Consider the following 20320-nt stretch of genomic DNA (forward strand, 5'->3'; position numbering starts at 1 on the left):
CTGGATCTATCTTGCTGGTATCTTACTTGCCTATCAATCACTATTCTTCTTGGACTTAATCTGTGTTTTTCCTTATTTCCCAGGCCTTTCTTTACCCCTGGTAGGTTTGTTGTGTCCTGTTGCTATCCAAGTCCAGAGGAAAAGGACATCTAAATCTTAATTGCTATTCTACCAGGTAACTGATTTCAGGCACATGGCTCCACCCTGAACTAATACCTCCCCACCACCCGTTATGCCAGGAGTTCTCTAGAGTCTCTTTGAATTCATAAACTCTAGTAACCATGGAGTCTCTTTCTTGCCTCCTTCACCATCCATCGTTTATCTGATTCTGTTTCTAGCAAACAACTGTGAGTGCAAAGTGAAGTGACCTACAGATAGGACTCTACCACCCATTTAAGAAGAAAACCTCACAGAGATTACAGCACTTTATTTTTATGTGCACCACACTGCAGAGTTTACAAAGTAAGTCAATGTGCTAAGGTGTTTGTTTTATGCCTGTGTAGCTGTGTTCCCAGGCTTTGAAGGTAGCTCTTCCACATAAGCCGCAGGAAAATGGCCTTTTTTTCCATTTAAAGATCCAAACCACCATCCTTCTTCTTTCTTCTCATGTAAAGTCACAATGTCTCCTGTGAAAATACACCTTTAGTTAGACAAATGGGTCTCTGCAACTTGAGCATATACCAGAGCCTGACTGGTAGGAGTTTTAAGGAAATCCTACATACAAAGGTTTAACTGGGAGCATCATTTTCTGCATTTGATACAGCTGATGAAGAAAACTTTGTATGAAGCTGGCATAATCCCGAAGAATACTCAAAAGACTGAAATAATTAATAACTGAGTTATGCCATGAAATGGTTTGCTTAAAAGCAAAATTAGAGTTTTGGGGCATGATGCCCCTGTCATCCCATCTACTTGGGAAGCTGAGGCAGGAGGATTTCAAGTTTCAGGCCAACCTGGGCAACTTATTGAGACCCTGTCTCAAAATAAAAGGGCTGGGGATATAACTCAGTGGTAGAGCATCCCTGGGTTCAATCTCTAGTACCCACCCCCCTTAAAAAGGAGTATCAAGTTGGATTTCGGGCTGCCTGGTTCACTTTGTCTATAACAGAGGGTTGTCAGCAAACTCTTTTTCAGTGTTGTTCTTTATGTGTTTCATGTGTTGATGGCCATGGTGGCTTGGTATGTTAACTTCTACAAACACGTCTCAGCTGACGATCAAGACAGCTTAGGATCAAAACAGTTCCTCTCTACTCCACCTAGCTTCACAGTCCAAAATTCAAAAGAAATGACTTCCCATTATCAATTTAGATAATATCAATAAAACATCAATTTGAAGACAATGCTTTTTTAAAGCATTGATTCAAATAAATGGAATTCCTAGCTCTCACCCAGTTCTCTAGGGTTTCTTTTAAAACCATCATTGAGATATTAATAACCTTAAAGTATAACCTGGTGCCCCATATCCTTTGGCTATCCTTTGTCTTGTGGGAGAGTCCTTTCTCTCTGATCATTCCCTGGATATGAAAATAAGAGTTTTTTTCAGCATCCAAGATGTCCTTCTATAGCATCCTTCTGAAGTCACATTTCAATTTTTTTTCACTCTTTTCCCCAGCAATTTTCATTGGAAGGTGAAGAAGACTGTTAAACCCCTTTTATCTTTTTAAAGTCATGAATCACTCTTTATTCTTCTAGGAGGTCATTTCCAACTTAAGTTCGCCCTCTAAGGAGTTCTCCCAGGTCAGCAGATTGTTTGACAAATCTATTAACAGGAATTCAAACAAATAATTTGAAATTGTATTGCCAGCTTCCCTAGGCCTCCACTGTCATGTTTCATTGAAAGAAACTACTTAGAATATGGAGCAAAGGTGGACTTTGCAAATAACTAAGAACTGAAATAACTGAAGTTACTGTGAAACTCAGGATCCCTGAATTCCAGGGAAATGTGTTCTTGTTCTTAAAGAAGAAAAATAATTGAAGAACTCTGACACACACTGAAAAGGAAATAATAGCAAATGTATAGTGTCCCTGTTGTTTAGCTGCAAAATCCATCTCAATTTTCTATCAAGCCATAGCCACACCATGAGTAATAAAGCCTTCTCCCATCACACAGCTTTTTCTCATGAATTCTTCCATTTCCAGATCTCCACCTTAGCTTTAATACCCATACGTGGACACCTAAGGAAAGTTGAGGCTGGAGACTTGTTCTTGTTTAACAATGTTGAGGTTTACATCATCCATAACATTCCTTGTTATGAAAATCATAACACAAAAAAGAGGGTCTGATAAGATTGGCAGAAATATTTTCCTGTGAAATAAATGGGATAAAATTAAACTGGGGCTCTAAACCTAGACTTTAAAATATGCTATTCTACTAGCTCATGAGCAGATGTCACCAGTGGGTCTCATGTTGGAAGCACAAAGAGGTGGCGCTGCATCTCTAATGGCTCTCATTACCCTTGTTCTGCCCCCATGTAGCACTATGATTAAGGGCACAACTGAATTTGTCAGCTCAAATCTTGTGCTGCCACTGCCTGTAACTTTAGCCAAAGTACTTACCCTTTTTATGCCTCAGTCTTATCAGCTATAAAATAGAAATAAATACAATCCCTGCCTTTAAGAATTTTTATGAATGTTAAATTGAACAATATGCTTTCAACAAGGTCTGGATTGTAAGAAGAAAATAAATCTTAGCCATCATCATTATTTGAGCTTCAGTTTTTCAGGTGCCTTTCTTTATCTTCTCAGAAGGGTGATTATAAACCTCAACTGTCTTGACATTGGTGGTTAAGACTGCTGTGCTAAGACAGGACTTCATGCATGTCAAGGATTTCAGCATGGGAAGGCAATTAAAATATCTGAAAATGATTCTTACCTTTTTCCAAATTCAATTCATCATCTTGCCTGGCTTGAAAAGAATACAAGGCCTTGCAAAGACTGTTGCTGAGCCGGGCCACGCCAGAGGCTAAAAATTGGATTAAGTTGTAATTACCATGCTGTGTTAGTAGGCAAAATGAATGATCAGAAGCTCTGGTTATTTAACAGTGTGATGCAGAGTTTATATATAATGAAATTTTCTCAAAAGTTTATAATTCTACCAAATAGTCATCCCTTGATTCAATAAGTATCTATGAATATATTATAAGTATATATTCAGTGTATATATAAAGAAGCCTCCTACTTTGTATATAGAATATGTATACTATATAAACAAAAAACATATTCTAATATGGGAAATAGTTTAGAGGAAAAAAGCTATTGTCATCATAAGAGTAAGGATGACAATTTTAAATTACTTGTTTTTCATACGAGTTTAGTTAACATCATTAGATAATCTGTGTGGAAGTTGAATGCATGTTTGGGAATGCACATCAGTTCTGCCAGTCACGCAAGACTGGCTATTTGGAGCATATGATTCTTATCATCATCCCTTGGTGATAATGGAACTGTTCCTCAAACAATGTAATGGAGACTTTAATATATTGTGTAGACCATAATGCCCTGGGTTTTACTGAAACATTTTCTCTGTCTATTTGTAATCAAGAAACCAGGCAGTTGAGATTATAGTAGATAGTTGAACAATGAGGAGTAAAGACCTCCGTGAGTGAGTGCCTGTCAAAAGGTGAAGAGCAGTGGGGTGTGGCTGGACAGTGGCCAAGTCAGATGACTGAATAAAGGGGTGCATAAATCATGTGTTCCAAGTGTATGAGTGTCCCTGCAAACCTCCTAGATCACTGTTTCTTGCAGAGAAGACAGGATTTCTATGGAAGTTTAGAAGATGCTATGGAGACAGAGTTACCAAGCTCCTCAAAATGGGTAGGATGATTTGACTGTGTGGATAGCAGACTGCAGACTTGGTATCTGCAGTGACTCCTCATGGTATAAATGCTTGCCCCAGCCCCCACTCTTCTTGACTCCCCCCACCTCTTTTGTTAAATCTGTTCATAAGCTGCAGATTCTAATGAATTAATTGAAAAATAGATTTCTTTGAGCAAATATAGATCAATATGGTTCTGAAAATAATATTTAAATGCAGCAATGTGCTTTACCAAGAGGTAAATAGGTCCAAGATTTCTGTGGGCTTTAGATTACCTGAAGATGAGAGGCCTGAATTACGCTGTTCACCAGAAGTCCTGCTCACGACATTCTCTAATCTTTTTGCCAAAAAAGGTCGAGATATTTTCACATAAGTATGAGTATGCTCCTGTTCAAATAGTTCAAAAAAAGTCATTTTAAACAACTCTATTATCAAATGTACTCATGAAAATGACTCAGGAATTTGTTTTCTAAATTGGGGTGAGGAATGTATATATAAATTATTCAATACATTCCTAAGCTCTACTATGTTTAAGTTTTCTTGTTTCAGAAGGCTTAGTATTTTCAGAATTAGACAATTACTGTATTTTATAGTCTGAATTTCCAATTTTGACCTGTTTATCTAGACCATATAATAGCATTTGTAGCATTACTTCTACAAATTCAACTTCAATGGATTTTAATGAAGTGAAATTATTGCAACTCTGTCTGAATGACTGAGAACATTTTATAGCACTAGACTCTCTTAGAAAGAATACCATCCCTTTATCACACCTCCCTTTTCTAACAGAAAACAGCTACAAGCAATAGCTACCCATGTACATCGATGAGTTCATTACCAATTCCTGAGAAGTGCAACTGTGGAAAAGTACATGGGTGTGAGTTTTTTAAATTCAACTTATACATTATCCGCATCATATAGTATATGAAGCTATGCACTAAGCACCCATCACAAGCTATGTTAAAATGAGAAAAATGCATGTAAAAAAACCCTCACAATTTAAGTCTATATGAATACTAAAATTTCAATTTAATAGAAATTTTACTATAAAAACACATTTCAAGGCTAAAGTAAAGGTATGAGGAGGGAGAAGAAATACAAAATATTTTTCATTCTTCATAGTAACTTAACCTACAAGGAATGTATTCAATTGTATTTAGCTTATTGTACTCAGGAGAAATAAAAATAAATTTATCTTAAAATTTTGCAAAAAAGTTTGGGACATATGGCACATGTAATTCATCACAACTTTTTCGCTTTGATGCTAATTTAAGCCCACCACATAGAGAGCCCAATCAAAAAATTATAATCGATCTCTTTAGTTTTACCTTTTCTTTCCACTTGAAGATGGAGGTACTACAGGGATGGCTGGGTTTAGGTCTTTGCTCAAGTTCTGCTAATACTGATGACAGTTTATAGGAGTTGGCTTGCAGAAGGTCTAGTTTCAAATTGTTCTGTGAATACATCATTTAGCCAGGTGAGTAAATTTCTAGAAAATAAGGCACAACTGGATGGTTGAAGGGACAGCAGGATAGTTTTTAAAATAACAAGGTCTAGCATACATTCAGCTCACGTACTGATGTGCACCAAAAATGCTGTAGAGAAAAGTAACTGAGGCCTGGGGTAAATCCTGGTGGTAAAGCACTTGCCTAGCATGGGTGAGGCACTGGGTTTGATGCTGAGCTCACACAGAGAGGGGGAGAAAGACAGAGTGAGGGAGGGAGAGAAACTGAAAGAAAAAATAAATAAAACTTTTATAGCAGTCTAGAGAAAATAGGAGTATCCCAGTCTGTACTACTGCAAATAGGATAGGGAAACCTTGTTAGTTACATTACTCAGTACTTTGCAGCAATGACTGGCTTTTTGCAATTTTATGCTGAGAAACAAGAAAGGAAATTATAAGTGTTGATTGAAGAAGGCAGAGAAGAAATACAAAATATTTTTCATTCTTCATAGTCTCTTAACCTACAAGGAACGTATTCAACTGTATTTAGCTTATTGTACTCAGGAGAAATAAAAATAAATTTATCTTAAAATTTTGCAAAAAAGTTTGGGACATATGTGCTCTTTGCTAGTAGTAACAAAGATAAAATTCTATGCAAGAACAATGAAAGAATCTTATAATTCCATGGTATCATAAAATGTTTTTATGGCTTTGATTTGGTAAATATTATTTGCACTAAGTTAACTACACATTTTGTACGGTCACAGAAAATGTCTGAGAGTCTGTTTTAATGCCAAGTGCCATTGCAGTAGTGTGTCAGATCTCTGTGCTCCAGAGAACAGACACAGGCCTTTCTTTTCATAAGAAATGTCCCTGCAACAGCCTCCCCACTAAAAGAAATCTGCACTAAATCCCAGAACAGCTATAATTGGCTGCTTCTGTCCACTTTCTCCAAAGCACCTGAAATTGCCAGTTCGGGCAAAATTATTATATGCTTCCCTTCATAAGAGAGTTAGATAAAGAAAGCTGGCCCAGATTCTAGTATCTTTCAAAACTTGCTAAAATTTTTTACTGTTCCTGAATTCTCAATTAACCCAAGTCCACTTCTGATCACTTGAATCACAGCAAAAACACACATCTTTCACACCTAGGTAATCTGTATCTGTTCAACTTTATTCCTATATAAAATGTTGAGGTCTTTTTCAAGATGCCCTATTAATGTGGGTTCCTCCAAAGTGGTCAAAATGTTCACCCTTCCTATGAATATCTGTGGTGCTGCTGGAGTCCAAGCTCTCTGCCAAAAGGTCAGTGGGACCATCCTGCAGCTCTGCTCCACCATCTCCTACCGCCAGCCTAGCCCCCAAAGAACCTCGCCTCTAAAGTTGCTCCTTGTTTCCTCAGAGGCTTTGCCCCTCACCCAGACTGCCCTCTTTTTTCCGTCTGACCACACCTTCCTTTTCTCTTGTTATTCTCTGGGGGCCTGATGCCAGTTGATGGATGAATGGAAAGCAGCATCTTATAAAAATTACAGATGCTCCTCACTTATGATGAGGCTATGTCCCAAGAAACTAGTGTGAGACGAAAATACTTTGAGTCAAAAATGCATTTTGGTGGCACACACCTGTAGTCCTAGCATCTCAGGACGTTGAGGCAGGAGAATTTCGAGTTCAAAACCAGCCTCGGCAAAAGTGAGGTGCTAGCAACTCAGTGAGACCCGGTCTCTAAATAAAATAATAAAATACAAATAGGGCTGGGGATGTGGCTCAGTGGTCGAGTGCCCCTGAGTTCAATCCCCAGTATCCAAACCTCCAAAATGCATTTTATACACTTAACCTCCCGAACATCCTCGCTTATCCTAGCCTATCTTAAATATACTCAGAACTCTTACATCAGCCTACAGCTGGGCAAAATCATTGAACACAAAGACTGTGTTATAATAAAATGATGAGTATCTCATGTAATTTATGCAATACTGTGTTGAAAGTGAGCCACAGAATGGGTGTGTGGACACACTTACCTACCACTATAAAGTAAAAAAATCACTAAGTCAAATCTGGGGACCATCTGCACTAAATTTTGAGCTCCGCTGAGCACTATGCTAGTACTTACTAAATAATATTCCATCCTCACAAACTCTTTGAGGTAAGTTCCAATGTCTTTATTTCACAGATGGAAAAACCACAGTTGTCCCAGTTTTCTGTAAGCTGCAGAGCTAAATCCAAACACAAGGCCTTCGTGAATGTAAACCCTGTATTTTAGGAGACTTTTCTTAACTGGGTTAAAGTGCACATCATTTTATTAGATAATGGATCTATTTTGGAGAATTCTATTTAAGATACTATTTTTTTTTTTTTTTTTACCAGTGTCTTTCTTTTAGAAGATACCAAAGCAAACATTTTTAAGTAGGTGGATTTTTCCAGATCCCTTCCACTACCTATAAAGGGACTGGCCCAATAAGCTGTTCTGTCCCAAGAAAGGAAAGGCAAACATGGGCTGGAAAACAAGTATTTTAAAAATAACCCCTTCATCACTGTGCAAATATTTACCTCATCCATTAACGCAGCTGTGTCTTTCTGGTTCTTTGCATTGGAGAAGGAGGAGCTGCTGGAGTACACAGTAAGCATTCGCTCCAGGCCTGAGAATGAAACAATGTTCTTGGTCACTTTGGGTCACCATTCATCCTGTTTGGTGGGACACAGCTGGGAGCCCGTCCCCCTCAAAGGGGTTCTGAACCTAGAAATAGTATTTCCTCACTGGCTGGGGCAGTTCCTGTTATAGTTGTTATTAGTGAATGATAAATGAATTGTTCATTTACCTTCATTTAATGAAATTTGATAATTACGGGTGCTTTAAATATCTTGATTGTTAGTTTACAAGATGAGATTTTGAATTCCTTTTCGTAGGCCCATTCCAGTAATTTCTAACATTTACATAATGTTAGGCTCTTCCACAGTATTCTGTTTACATCACTAAACATTTTCTGTCTTGGATTTCCTATCTGCATTACATTGCAATGAGTTATTGAGATCGGTGTAAAACAAGCTGGACATATTAGAATTGCAAGTATGCAGCTGTTTTCACCATCTGCATTTCATTAGAACTGCTTCTCTTTCTAACATTCCTAATTGCTAAGGACAAGGTTGAATTTGAATGATTTTTCACCTTATTTCGAAAGTTGTAAAAAGAAAGAAACAGAGCAAAAATTCTGCATGGCAGGTTTAACATATTTTTTAAATCACACAAATTGTCTCTCATTCCAGCCAATTTCCAAAACACAGTAAAATGCTGTATTTCTAGAAGTGATAGTATAGTACTTATATAGCTCTCCTAAATAGGCCAGAATGTTATTTTACACATTTTGCTTTCTCTTTTCTTTTTTAAACTTTTTCTTTATTCATACGACTTAGGTTTGATGTGTGGTTCTTCAAATGAGATGACCCCTGGCCCAGTCAGCAAAAGCAGATTAATCCTAACTTGAAATAAAAACTCTGGGTATGATATTTTTCCTTACTGGACCATTTGAAGAGATAATCACACACCTTCCCTGTCTCTGGAGGCTTTTTCAATGTCTTTTTGCAGTCTCAACAATTTCGGTTTTATTAAAGACTTTCGTCTCTCTTTATCCATTGCATTGTTAGGATCTTCTTCCTTCAGGGAAAGAAAAAAGATGTTCAACAACCTAAGGGGAAAAAGGTAAGAGTTCCTACTCCTAGTTTTTAATGAAACTTTCACTGGCTCCATTTAATTTTAACTTTGCAGAAGAAAAAAGGGAAAAAGAAAATCAGGATAATCTTTAGTTTGCACACATTGTTCTACCTGTTCTAGACCTGATTAAGAAGAAAACATCTTGTATTTACAGCTTGTAAGTACACAGCTGAGCTTTTTCTGTAGCAGAACAAGTTATTCTTGGAGGAGGAGACTTATTTGACTTTCTTGATCAATAAATCTATTTGTTGGATATTTATTGTTCAAGTTAGAGTCCTTTGGTGGTTCAAATATCATGTTTAATCCTCAGGCTAGGATGGCTTCAGGCTAGGATGTGAACTGAGTTCTACGCTTGTGAAATTCCATGCTCTGGCCCCCAATGGGTTTATCATCTAATTAGGCCTTGAAGCATGACATTACGAGAATTAGCAATGTGTCACCATGAATGGTGCAGGCAGCAAGAGGGGAGACAGTCAAAAGCTTCCAGGGGGCTGGAAGACCTGACTGACTAGGACTTTTCAGTAAAGTGAAAGGAGGATAAAGGGCACTCCAGGGACATGCAAAGGAAAAAGTGGGGACTCTGTGCGGAATGCTTTAGGAACAAGTAGAACAGTTGCTTGAGCAAAAAGCTAGGGGAAGAAAAAGTGCAAGCTAGGCCAGATTTTAGGGCAGAAGCAGAGATTTTTATCCCATAGGTTATGAGGGACTACTGATGATTTCTGAGCTTTCACTGGATTATCTCAAGCCTTAAATAAGAAAAAAAAAATTAGGATGGTGGGGTGGGGAGGTGACTCAGTGTGAGTGGACAGAAACCTGTGGAGAAAGAGGAGGGGAGGAGGCAGGCTTCTCTGATAAGGAAGGAGGAGAACTAGGATCCTGAGTACTGGTGGAGAGATGAGCTTCGGGTGACTCATAGTGTAGAAAGGAGCTTGAGGATGGGGGGCAAAAGGAGTAGCCTTTGTAACAATGTAATAACATGACTGAAATACTTTATTTACATATTATGCATTATAAAAGTTTCTCTATATTCTGTGCTGCACACAATGCTTACAACTACTATATGAGGTTGGTTTTGTCCTCCGCACTTTGACTATGACACAGAGGAAAGGAGGTCCAAGCTGAAACAGAAGTATTCATTCCTAAAACACAACTACTGAACTACTGTGACCCCAGGTTCTCTACCTCACCTTTACACATCTGCCAAGAGCTGAGACCTGGCTGAGGCCACACTCTCAGATGAGCTGTGGCTAAGCTGATAGGACACCTAACTCCAACCCACAGTCCCTCCTTGCTGGAAGAATGCCAATCATAATCTAGCTCCTGTGCCAGGCCAAGACTTCCTTTGGTCTGGGAACATCTATTATTTAAGCATGTATTTTCAGGGCTGAATTTCTTCCAGATTAACTTTAAAAGGGGGGGGGGCGTGCATATTGATATTGTTTAACTTCCTTAAATGTGTCCTTTTTTGTCAAAGATTTGTTAGAAAGATGATCAATACTGGAGGAGGCATATAAAACCACAGATACAATCGTTGAACATGACATTACAGTAGGCTTATAAATATTTTCACATTTTTGAAGTCAGATTGTTCTCCTGCCTTGCTGTGGTCCATGTAAACTTTGGAGCACTAAATAAAAGTCAGTCTACACTGGGTGCCAATGAGTATAGACATTGGGGTGCTTTGATGTTAGGATATCAAGAAAATTCTATTCACTCATTTTGAGACAGTCTTTTCTTTTCAGCTGAGATATGTGGTTGTGAGTTTTGGTGCATCAAAGCTTCATAGACAACAAATTTAAAAATTCCGTGAACATGAATTAAAGATAAATCATCATGTCTATAGCCTTGCCTTTCAATAGAACCCTAGGTTAATTCCAAGAAGAATGGCCCTTATTCTATTGACAGGCTAGTTAATCTTCCTCTTGCAATCAAACTCCCTTTCCAACTCCCTCCTTTACCTTTGTGCCTGCTTCAAACAGACATTGCTATTGCTAACATAGTTCACTTTTGCCAAGGTACAAAAAAAGACTCGCTCAAGGAAATAACTGGCTCCTTGTTGCTGTTTGGAGAATGGGGAAGGAGACCTGTCAGCATCCACTGCTCACTCCACCTCTGCCTTTCCCTTCTCTCCTCATCTCTTGATCCCTGAGCAGGGGTCTGGATTGTTGGCTTCAGCTATGCATTTAATCTAAGAGGAGGATATGACCAGTGGGCTGTCTATAGATTAGAGAGGGATAGAATTCTAAACCGGGCTGGAAAGAAAAAAATAGAAAGGAAAGAAGAAAAAAAACTTTTCCTCTCAAAAAAAAAAAAGAAAAGCTCCTAGAACATCACAATTAAGACTAACAAGAGGCAAGCAGAGGCCCAAATCTTTGAGGCATGACCCAAGAGGACAAAGAATTAACCAAAAGAGCAGAGACAAGATGCCTGGGCTCTGACTAGAGACAATGATCAGTTTCCAGCAAGAAAGGTCATTCCATAGAGGAATCACCCAAATACTCTCAGAATTTAGTCCAAGTTTTTCAAAGGAAAGGACCATAAGCAATGTTGATAGTAATCCCCACCTTCTAGGATTTGTGCTTTTGTGTCATCTCCTCCCCTTGAATGGAGACCGAGCTTTCTGAATTCCAATACCCCCCACTTCTGAACTCAGCTCACGGCACACCCTGATTCCTTTGGGGGCACTCTGGCTATGTCTCTCTTGGTCACTCATTCAGGGAGAATTAGGTTGCCATGCAGTGAGATGTGGAGAAACCCACATGGAAAGGAAATGGTACCTCCTACTACCAGCCAGCGAGGACCAGAGGCTGCCAACAGCCACTTGAGTAAAGTTGAAGATGGGTCCTCTCTCAGTGGAGCCTTGAGATGTCTGTAGTCCTGGTTGGCACCTCCACTGCTGCCTCATGAGGGACTCTGGGGACCCAGCTAAGCTGAGCATGGGTTCCTGACCCATATAAACTAATGTGCTCATAGTGATTTGTGAAGATAACCAGGACAGGCACAATATGATATTCCTAGATCATGAAACACATCTGCCTGGTATTGCTTTTTCTAGAAGACTACTATGATTTCAATGTCCTCCAAAGTTCAAGTGTTGGAAGTTTAACACCCAGTGCAACAGTGTTGAGTGTTGAGAGGTGGGTCCTTAAGATGTGATCAGGCCATCAGGGGACTCCCTTATTATGGGAGTAGTTTTTTTTATTAAAGAAAGTTTGGCCCTCTCTTGCTCTTTTACCCATGTGACACCTTTTGCCACATTATGATGCAGCAAGAAGACCCTTCCCACATGTAACCTTGTTATCTGACACTTCACAGCTCCAAAACCACAAGCCCAGTAAACTTCTATTCTTTATAAATTACTCAGTCTGTTGTATTCTGCAACAGCAGCATAAAACAGGTGAAGACAAAGTCTAAACTGGAAGATTCTAAAACCCAGCAAGACCTTCATTCCTTCCAGAGAATACCACTGCCCAGTTTGTAAACCACACATTGTATATATTTTATTTTTGTAGACAATACAAATAAAACATTTTTACTTACCACATTTTATTTATAGCTATTTTCAATTTTTTTGAAATGAGTTTTTCAATGTATAATGAAGCCCCTTCCCCAAGGTAACTTCCTGTTGGTCATACTTACAAAGTAATCGGTCAGTAGGAATTCAGATTTGTTTTCTGTAGATAAATTTGCAGTTTCTTCTATTAGCGCTTGGATATCTTTTTCGACATCAATCTTGTTGATGGCACAGTGAATCTGTGTGTGGCACTGCAGAGCCAAGGAAAGCAGAACAAGGTTGTTGAAGAAATGTTTCCTGCCAATTTTTTTTTACCCTGCATGCCAAACATGGAGAAACCTTCACTACTCACTGTGGTCAGGGTTTGGCCAAAAAGAGAAATATGCTGGCTGTACTGGTTTAAGTTATTGCATAGAAGTTGAGTTCTTTCCTTCTCCAGGTCCAGGATGCTCTGAAGGGGATGGAAAATGAGGTAAGAGTGATCATTTGGTATGCAAAACTGAAGTCACCCATCAAACACTGACACACCTGAGGACAGTCTGAGCATACTGTCACGATTTGCCTTTTTACTACGTCATATCCAAACAGCAATGAAGGGAGGTTTCCAAGAGAGAATATGAGTTGGTGTCTGTCCTATTTTCCTCCTTTAAAATGGCTTTAACTCATAAGCTTTCCGTGGGATCTTTTGCCCCCAAAGGCGTATAGGAAAATGCTATGGGGTAACCGATGTTCACAAGAATGCAGAAAAAGCAAGTACTAAAGAAGCGCCTCTGATTTCTAGAGGGGAGTGAAGCTCAGTAAAACCCATGTAGAAACACATTTAGACAATAAATACTTTCCAGATCACTCATGGTGGACACATTCTGCTAGTCTCTGTAGGTGCAAAGATGACGAGGCACATTCTCTGTTTAAGGAGACTATCTGACAAGAGCAGGATCTGAAAGACTGATCGATTCACAATCTTGGCCCAAAATTAGGCCCTGGGGTCAGAGACTACTGCATGAGGTAGGAGTGTGTGGAATGACAAAAATTCCACAACTGGAGGGTCATGACTTTTGGCTCAGAAGTGTCAACAAGGAAGCAAAGAACATCACTCTTGCCTCATTACCTATTCACATTTTTGAACAAGTTAGCTATCAGACTCTGGCCACTCAAGTTGATGGGACTGGTGTTTTTTAGAGATGGTGGAGAAGTTCAACAACTAGGTGGAGTATGCTGGGGAGATTTGTGGGTCATGTAGGGGCAGTGTGAGGCTGCTGGGTACAGGCCCAGAGGAGTCTGAACCTTGATGGAGATGGCAAGGGACCAAGACAAAATTCTCCCCATTCTGTTTTTATAAGAACGGAGGGTTACATATTCATTCTTTTATCTAGAGAAGGCCGGATTTGCTTTCATAGCTGCTATCTCATCTCCTATACTGACAAAGTACTTGTACTTGGCAAAAACCTTTCATGAGGAAGGCTTTGGGGAAATTAGCAGGTATCCTACCATTGAGAGAAGATGACTTTCTTTCCTGGCCATTGGTATAGAGGTGGGGCTGGAGAGAGTCCAGAGATCCCTGAATTCCCCATCCTGCCTGGCCCTGCATGCCTGATCCAGTATGGTGCTCTTCTACATCCTTGCACTATTACTTCATCTATTGTATTAAGTAATCCAAACTTTTAATTCTAATTTATTTTTTAAAATTATAGTAAAATGTATATAACCTAAGATGTACCATTTTAACCATTTTTAAGCATCCAGTTCAGTGCCATTATTATGTAACCACCCCCAGCATCCATTTCCAGAACCTTTTTCTTCTCGTAAAACTGAACCTCTGGTGCACACCTGTAATCCCAGCAGCTCTAGAGGCTGAGGCAGGAGGATCACAAGTTCAAAGTCAGCCACAGCAATTTAGTGAGGCCCTAAGCAACTTAGTGAGACCCTGTCTCAAAATAAAAAATAAAAATGGGCTAAGGATATGGCTTAGTGGTTAAGTGCCTCTGGGTTTTGGTATCAAAACAAAAACAAAAACAAAAACAAAAAACAAAACAAAACCCCACAAAACAAACAAACAAAAACTGAACCTCTGTACCCATAAAAAGTCAACTATTTCCCTTCTTTCCCCAGCCCTGGCAACCATCATTCCATTTTCTGTCTCTATAAATTTGACTCCTGTAGCATCTCAAATAAGAGGAATCATATAATATTTGTCCTTTTGTGTCTAGATTATTTTATAATAATGTTTTTCAGCATGATGTTTTTGAAGTTTGTCCACGTTGTGGCATTTTCTTCCTTTTTAAGACCAGATGAAATTCCCATGTAAATCCATGCTATATTTTATTAGTGTAAAGTCATCTTTAGCCCTTCTTTTAAAAGCAAGTGGTAAAAGGCTCAGTCAATAATTATGAACATCTATACTCATCACATAGACATTTAGATCTTGTGCCCAAAGTCCTAACATTTTATCAGAAGCCTAGATCTGTGACTCAGAGGCCACTTTCTCAGCTGTGTCAAAAGCCACACCATCTTTCTAAGTGGAATCTGTTATTGGTTTTCTGAGTCTCTCCAAAACTGCTGATCCTTGTCATTTGAATGTGACCATTTGCCTTTCTGTCTCCTGGATAAAGGATTAAAAACACAGCAACTCATCAAATGTACTACTTCTTCAAAGGTCAGAATTGATGTGCCTCATAACAAATGTGTACAACAAATTCTGCTCCTTTGATTGGATCTCAGGTGGGACAATCTTCAAAGAAGAAAAAAAAGTCCTTCTGCCATCAAAAAAGATGTAGAAACCCGATGTTTCAGTTTAGCACTATGCGCAAAGAAAGGACTAGGGAAAAAAAAATAAAGGCAGGTCTTAGAGCACCCTGCGTCCCTGATGGCAGCAGTTTCTTTAATAAATGCTGAACCATTAGCATCAGTCTGAGGCTAGAATAACTGGTGTTCTTTGGCAGAGATGGTAATGTTTAACAGATTTTAATTACATTTCAAGGAAATCATTAAAGTGATCTATGCTTGCTCATAAAAAGAGGTGGAAATAAATTCTATGTGGAAAGGAGAAATCCATATCTCATTTAATGAATTATTATTTCCTATTATCTTGTTCTTTTGTATAAAATGGGCAATCCAGAGACATGACACCCTGGAGGACCTCCGGCTGTCCTCTTGTGTTTTCATAGTGGCACATTTGAAGAAAGTGTAGTCAGAGAGTTGTCAAGACACAGCAGATTTAGGGCCTGTCTGTGGCTCAGGCATCATGATAATTCATCTCTTCAGTCACTCTTTTCAGTTCCTGTCACTACAACAGAGGAGCTTGAGGGGACTGTGTTTTCATTTAAATTGCTTTCATAAAACTAATGAAAGAAATATCATTCTCTTTCTAGAGCAGGGACTCTCAAACTTCAGAATGCTTAGAAGTCACTCAGAGAATCACTCAGAGATTCTGATTCCTCTGAGAAGGTGCTCAGGAATCTGAATTTTAACAAATTTCCAGCTGCTTGGAGACATCATAGGGCCACAAAGGGGCACACAGAAATACCTTTAAAGTCATTCATTATTCTTCCACCCAGGATGACCACTACTGACATTCTAATGGATTTCAGTCTAAGTATGTGTGCATGATTTTATTTTCTAATTTTCTACCAAATTATCCAAATCTGATATCCTAGTTTTTCCACTTAACCTCACACATGAGCAATTTCTCACACCATTCATCTCTGAAGATGATTTAAATTACTTTATAATAGTCTATTGTAGGTATATGATCCATTTAGTCACCCCTTTAATGTTGGTTACTTGGATTGTTTCCCTCTGTTTACTTTTTTCTTTTCTTTTTTTTTTTTTTTTTTTGAAGTGCTGGGATAGAACCCAGGGCCTCTCAGAGCTCTACCACTGAGCTACATCCTTCCATCTCCTTTTTTTGAATAGAAATCCCGGTGTTGTTTTCAGCTACTTCCTCAAGACAGATCTGTAGAAAGGAAATCACCTTTTCCAACAGGGGTCCTAGGAGGAAATTAAGCTCTAATGAAGCCAGAATTTAAAATAGGCAGTCAGTGTAGACAAATAAATCAGGCTAGATTGAAGAAAACAGACCGGTTGGGGTCCCTGAAGGTCCTCGAAAGTGTAGTCTGCACCTTGTGAGATTGAAATGTTAAGGTTCCCCAGAGTCCTTCCTATACTGCCCCTCCTAAAGAGCTGTTAATGAAGCAACTCCAGAGCTGACAGGGAACTGCTAATTAATTTGCCCTGGCCCCCACCCGCTTCCTGCCCAGATCACTCCATCCTGGCCCCTCCATCCCACCTGTTTCCCACCTTTTGGCCTTCCCACCTGTCTCAGATCAGGTATACAGGATGAGGGGAAATGAACAAGAAAGGGAGAAGAATGCAAAAAAACAAAGAAAACTTTAGATATATCAAAGGGATGGGACTTCCTCATTCCGTGGATTCTGCGTTTGGTTTCCCCTTCCTTAGGGGAGAAGTCTGTTCTGGAGGTATGTGAGGTGTGGCTGGAGGAAGTGGTTCCTTGGGGGACATGCCTATGGGGTATATATTTGTATCTGGCAAGTGGAGTCTCTCTCTCTGCTTCCTGATCATCATGTGAGCTGCTTCTCTCTGCCGCATTCTTCTACCTTGGTGTTCTGACTCACTTTGAGCCCTGAGGAATAGAGCTGGTCTTCTATGGACTAAGACCTCTGAAACCCTGAGCCCTCAAATAAACTTTTCCTCCTCTACAGTTGTTCTGGCCAGGTCCTTTAGTCACAGCAGCAAAAAAGCTGACTAAAACATCGAGTAAACTTCCTTGAACAGAGTTTAATAAGTGTTTTCTGAAAAAAATTTCCAAAACAAACTCAGAGAAGAGGTAATAGGATACTTGCTAGGACTCTAAATTGAATTCTTATATTCAGCTTTTACAGAAGAATGGTGAGGGAAAGAAGACCAATAAATAAATAAATAAACAGAATTGAGAGGCCCTAATTGTCCCGTTTCTATCACTTGCACTTTTAATGAAATTCTCCTTTAATGAATTCAGCCTGTTTTTATATGTTGAATCCCCAAACCATCTTGGGCAGGTTACTTCATCTCTCCAGGAATCTAACATTTTACTCTTGAGTTTGGAAATATACAAAAGATGTAGAAGACATAGAGTAAGGTAGGTGAGTCAATGACGTGTTGGTAAAGGTTGAGTGGGCGTAAGTCAAGGAAATGCAAAGTCAAGGCAGCATTATTGGGGTTAGATGGAACAAGGATGACATGACAGAGGTGGACTCCAGTTGGGTCCGGTGGCTGTGGGCTGGCACTCAGGAGACAGAAGGGAGCTCAGGGGAAGGTGAGTGAGAGGAGCTGTGTCAACCAATGGGAGAGGGAGTGTGATACTGACGGCCTCCAGCACAGCAGCCACAAACGTCTGGGACACAAGAAGCTTGAAAAATGTCCTGCTCTTCCTTAAGGAGATTATGACTTTCAGGAGCTACTCCACCTGATCTGGATTCCAACAAAACAACCATAACAACAAACAAGTTCAAGTTCTTCAACTTCAGCAGGCTTTTTGAAAAGTAAATGAATGTATATTATGTCACCATCAGGATGACTTTGTAAGAAGAGAAGATAATTTCCATAATGCTTCAATATAAAAATAAGCATTGCTGAATTGAGGTAAGGGAAGAGTAGGAGAATTTTAATAGGAGTAAAGGAAACTGAGGTAAGGAAGATCTAGTGAGAGCCTTGGATGATGAGGCTAGTACCAGGGGTACCTGACACAGTTCAAAGGCCCACCCGCTGAGAACCATTACTGTGGCTCACTGCAGTGACATGGGTAGAAGCCTGGGGAAGATGGAGATGCTGAGCTTACAGATTTTTTCTCATAGCCCTTGAAGAGTGCCTGGAAGATGGAGTGGGAGATGCAATTTCTCTCCTAACAGAGCTGTCAGAGGAAGCTGACTTTGTGGAAGCTCCAGCTTCACTGGGAAGTCTTGGAATTCTTGGGAGGGTAGAGTCCAGGCTGGAGAGCCAGACTTCAGTAGGTCGTTAGGCTTGAGATGCCTGGCCCTTCCTCATCATCTGCACCTATAGCCTGCTCAGCATAAGCAAGGGCAGCCAGGATCCTATGTTTCTTCTCATTTCTTCCCATCTTTGGGCCAAGTTCTTTTTTTTGGGGGGGTGGGGTGGTGGGGATTGAACTCAGGAGCACTCAACCACTTAGCCACATCCCCAGCCCTATTTTGTATTTTATTTAAAGACAGGGTCTCACTGAGTTGCTTAGTGCCTTGCTGTTGCTGAGGCTGGCTTTGAACTTGTGATGCTCCTGTCTTAGCCTCCCGAGCTGCTGGTATTACAGGCATGCACCACCATGCCCGGCTTGGACCAAGTTTTCATCTCTCCCTCACTTCCTCCTTTCTCCTCTAACTTTACATCTATCTTACACTGAAGGTGGTTGAAATGCGCAAGATTTAAACGCAGCCCCTCGGTTTCTGCTAACCTATATCCTTCCCTCTCCCAGTTCTTACTGGGGTAGAAGCATAGTGCAGAGGCCTATGTTGAATCCCAAAACCATCTTGTGCAGGTTACTTCATTTCTCCAGCCTCACTTTCCTCAACTATAAACTGGGAATAAAATTATGGTCCTCACATGTTGTGATGGCTACAAAACAGGATGCACACAGAAGCACGTAGCAAAACGCACGTCCATGCTGAGCACCAGACACTTGCCAGTAGGTCACTTCTTCAAACAGCAATTGCTTTAAACATTTTTAAAAATTTTAAAACACATGGAGGAAATATAAAACAAAAATATTCATGTCATTACCAGATTGCTAATTATTTAATTTGGTCACATTTATGTTGACTTGAGAAATCGAGAGGTAAGCTACTCATATGTAGAGTTTGAAGAGGGTTTCGATCCTGCGCTGGTTGCATTGTCTCACCAGGGGCCATCCACAAGCTTTGTGGCTATGTGTGGCCGTCCTCCGTGAGCTCTAGTTGCCCCACCACATAAAGATTCAGTCAATGTGTATATGTTTACGAACACACCACATATAAACAGTGTAGTGTGGGTGTGAGTTCAAAAATTTTAAAAAATTTACAGATTGTATAAATGGTATATTTCTTTTCTTCAACATAATGTTTTAGGTTAATTCATATTTAAATATAGTTTTAATTAACTTTTTATTGCTGAGTATTTATCTACTTCCAACTTAGAGCACATTATTTAAGACTGGTCTATTGGTGGGTAATAAAAATTGTGTACAATCTTTTTCTCACCATGCGATTATAGACAATTCTGTAATAAACGTACTCATGCATTATTCTTGAGGTACAATGTAAATGTGTCTTCAGGATATATGCCCAAAAGGGGAACTGCTGTATTGTGGGTATGTGTACATTTCAATGTTAGTAGAGACCATTAATTACATACACTAAAGTGGTACAAGAATTCTATCTTCTAACCTCCTTGTTAGTACTTGATATTTATATTTCCTAATTTTGTCAAATGATTGAGCATCTCTTCATATGTTTAATGGTGATTTTGATTTCCCCTTTTGTGACTTTCTTGTTGATATCTTTTATTTATTTTTGTTGGACAATTTGTCACAATTCATTCTTTTTAAATTTTTTTTTTTTTTAGTTGTTGAGGACCTTTATTTTTATTTATTTATTTACATGCAGGGCTGAGAATCAAATCCAGTGTCTCACGCATGCTAGGCAAGTATTCTATCACTGAGCCACAACCCCAGCCCTCACAATTCATTCTTTATGTCTCTGTCTGTATCACTAGGGTACATTTCTTTCCCTTGTTCTGGGGTTTAGAATGAGGGGCACTAATCTACATCCCCAGTCCTTTTTATTTTTTTATTTTGAAACAG

General features: G+C 39.4%; 1 protein-coding gene across 2 annotated transcripts in view; it reads right to left on the bottom strand.

The window, feature by feature from the left end:
• Nucleotides 1-412: 412 nt before the first annotated feature.
• Nostrin (nitric oxide synthase trafficking) overlaps nucleotides 413-20320 on the bottom strand; it is a 58699-nt gene continuing 38791 nt past the window's right edge. For both annotated transcript variants that reach the window (XM_027946101.3, XM_027946103.3), the window contains 8 exons: nucleotides 12830-12928; nucleotides 12603-12728; nucleotides 8798-8906; nucleotides 7805-7893; nucleotides 5143-5268; nucleotides 4090-4201; nucleotides 2873-2962; nucleotides 413-626 (listed from right to left, as the gene is read on the bottom strand). In XM_027946101.3, the coding sequence (XP_027801902.1) occupies nucleotides 490-626; nucleotides 2873-2962; nucleotides 4090-4201; nucleotides 5143-5268; nucleotides 7805-7893; nucleotides 8798-8906; nucleotides 12603-12728; nucleotides 12830-12928 (888 nt within the window). In that variant the 3' untranslated portion in view covers nucleotides 413-489. The remainder of the gene's footprint in view (nucleotides 627-2872; nucleotides 2963-4089; nucleotides 4202-5142; nucleotides 5269-7804; nucleotides 7894-8797; nucleotides 8907-12602; nucleotides 12729-12829; nucleotides 12929-20320) is intronic.

Source organism: Marmota flaviventris, chromosome 11 (genome assembly GCF_047511675.1).
Source record: "Marmota flaviventris isolate mMarFla1 chromosome 11, mMarFla1.hap1, whole genome shotgun sequence".
NCBI lineage: Eukaryota > Metazoa > Chordata > Mammalia > Rodentia > Sciuridae > Marmota > Marmota flaviventris.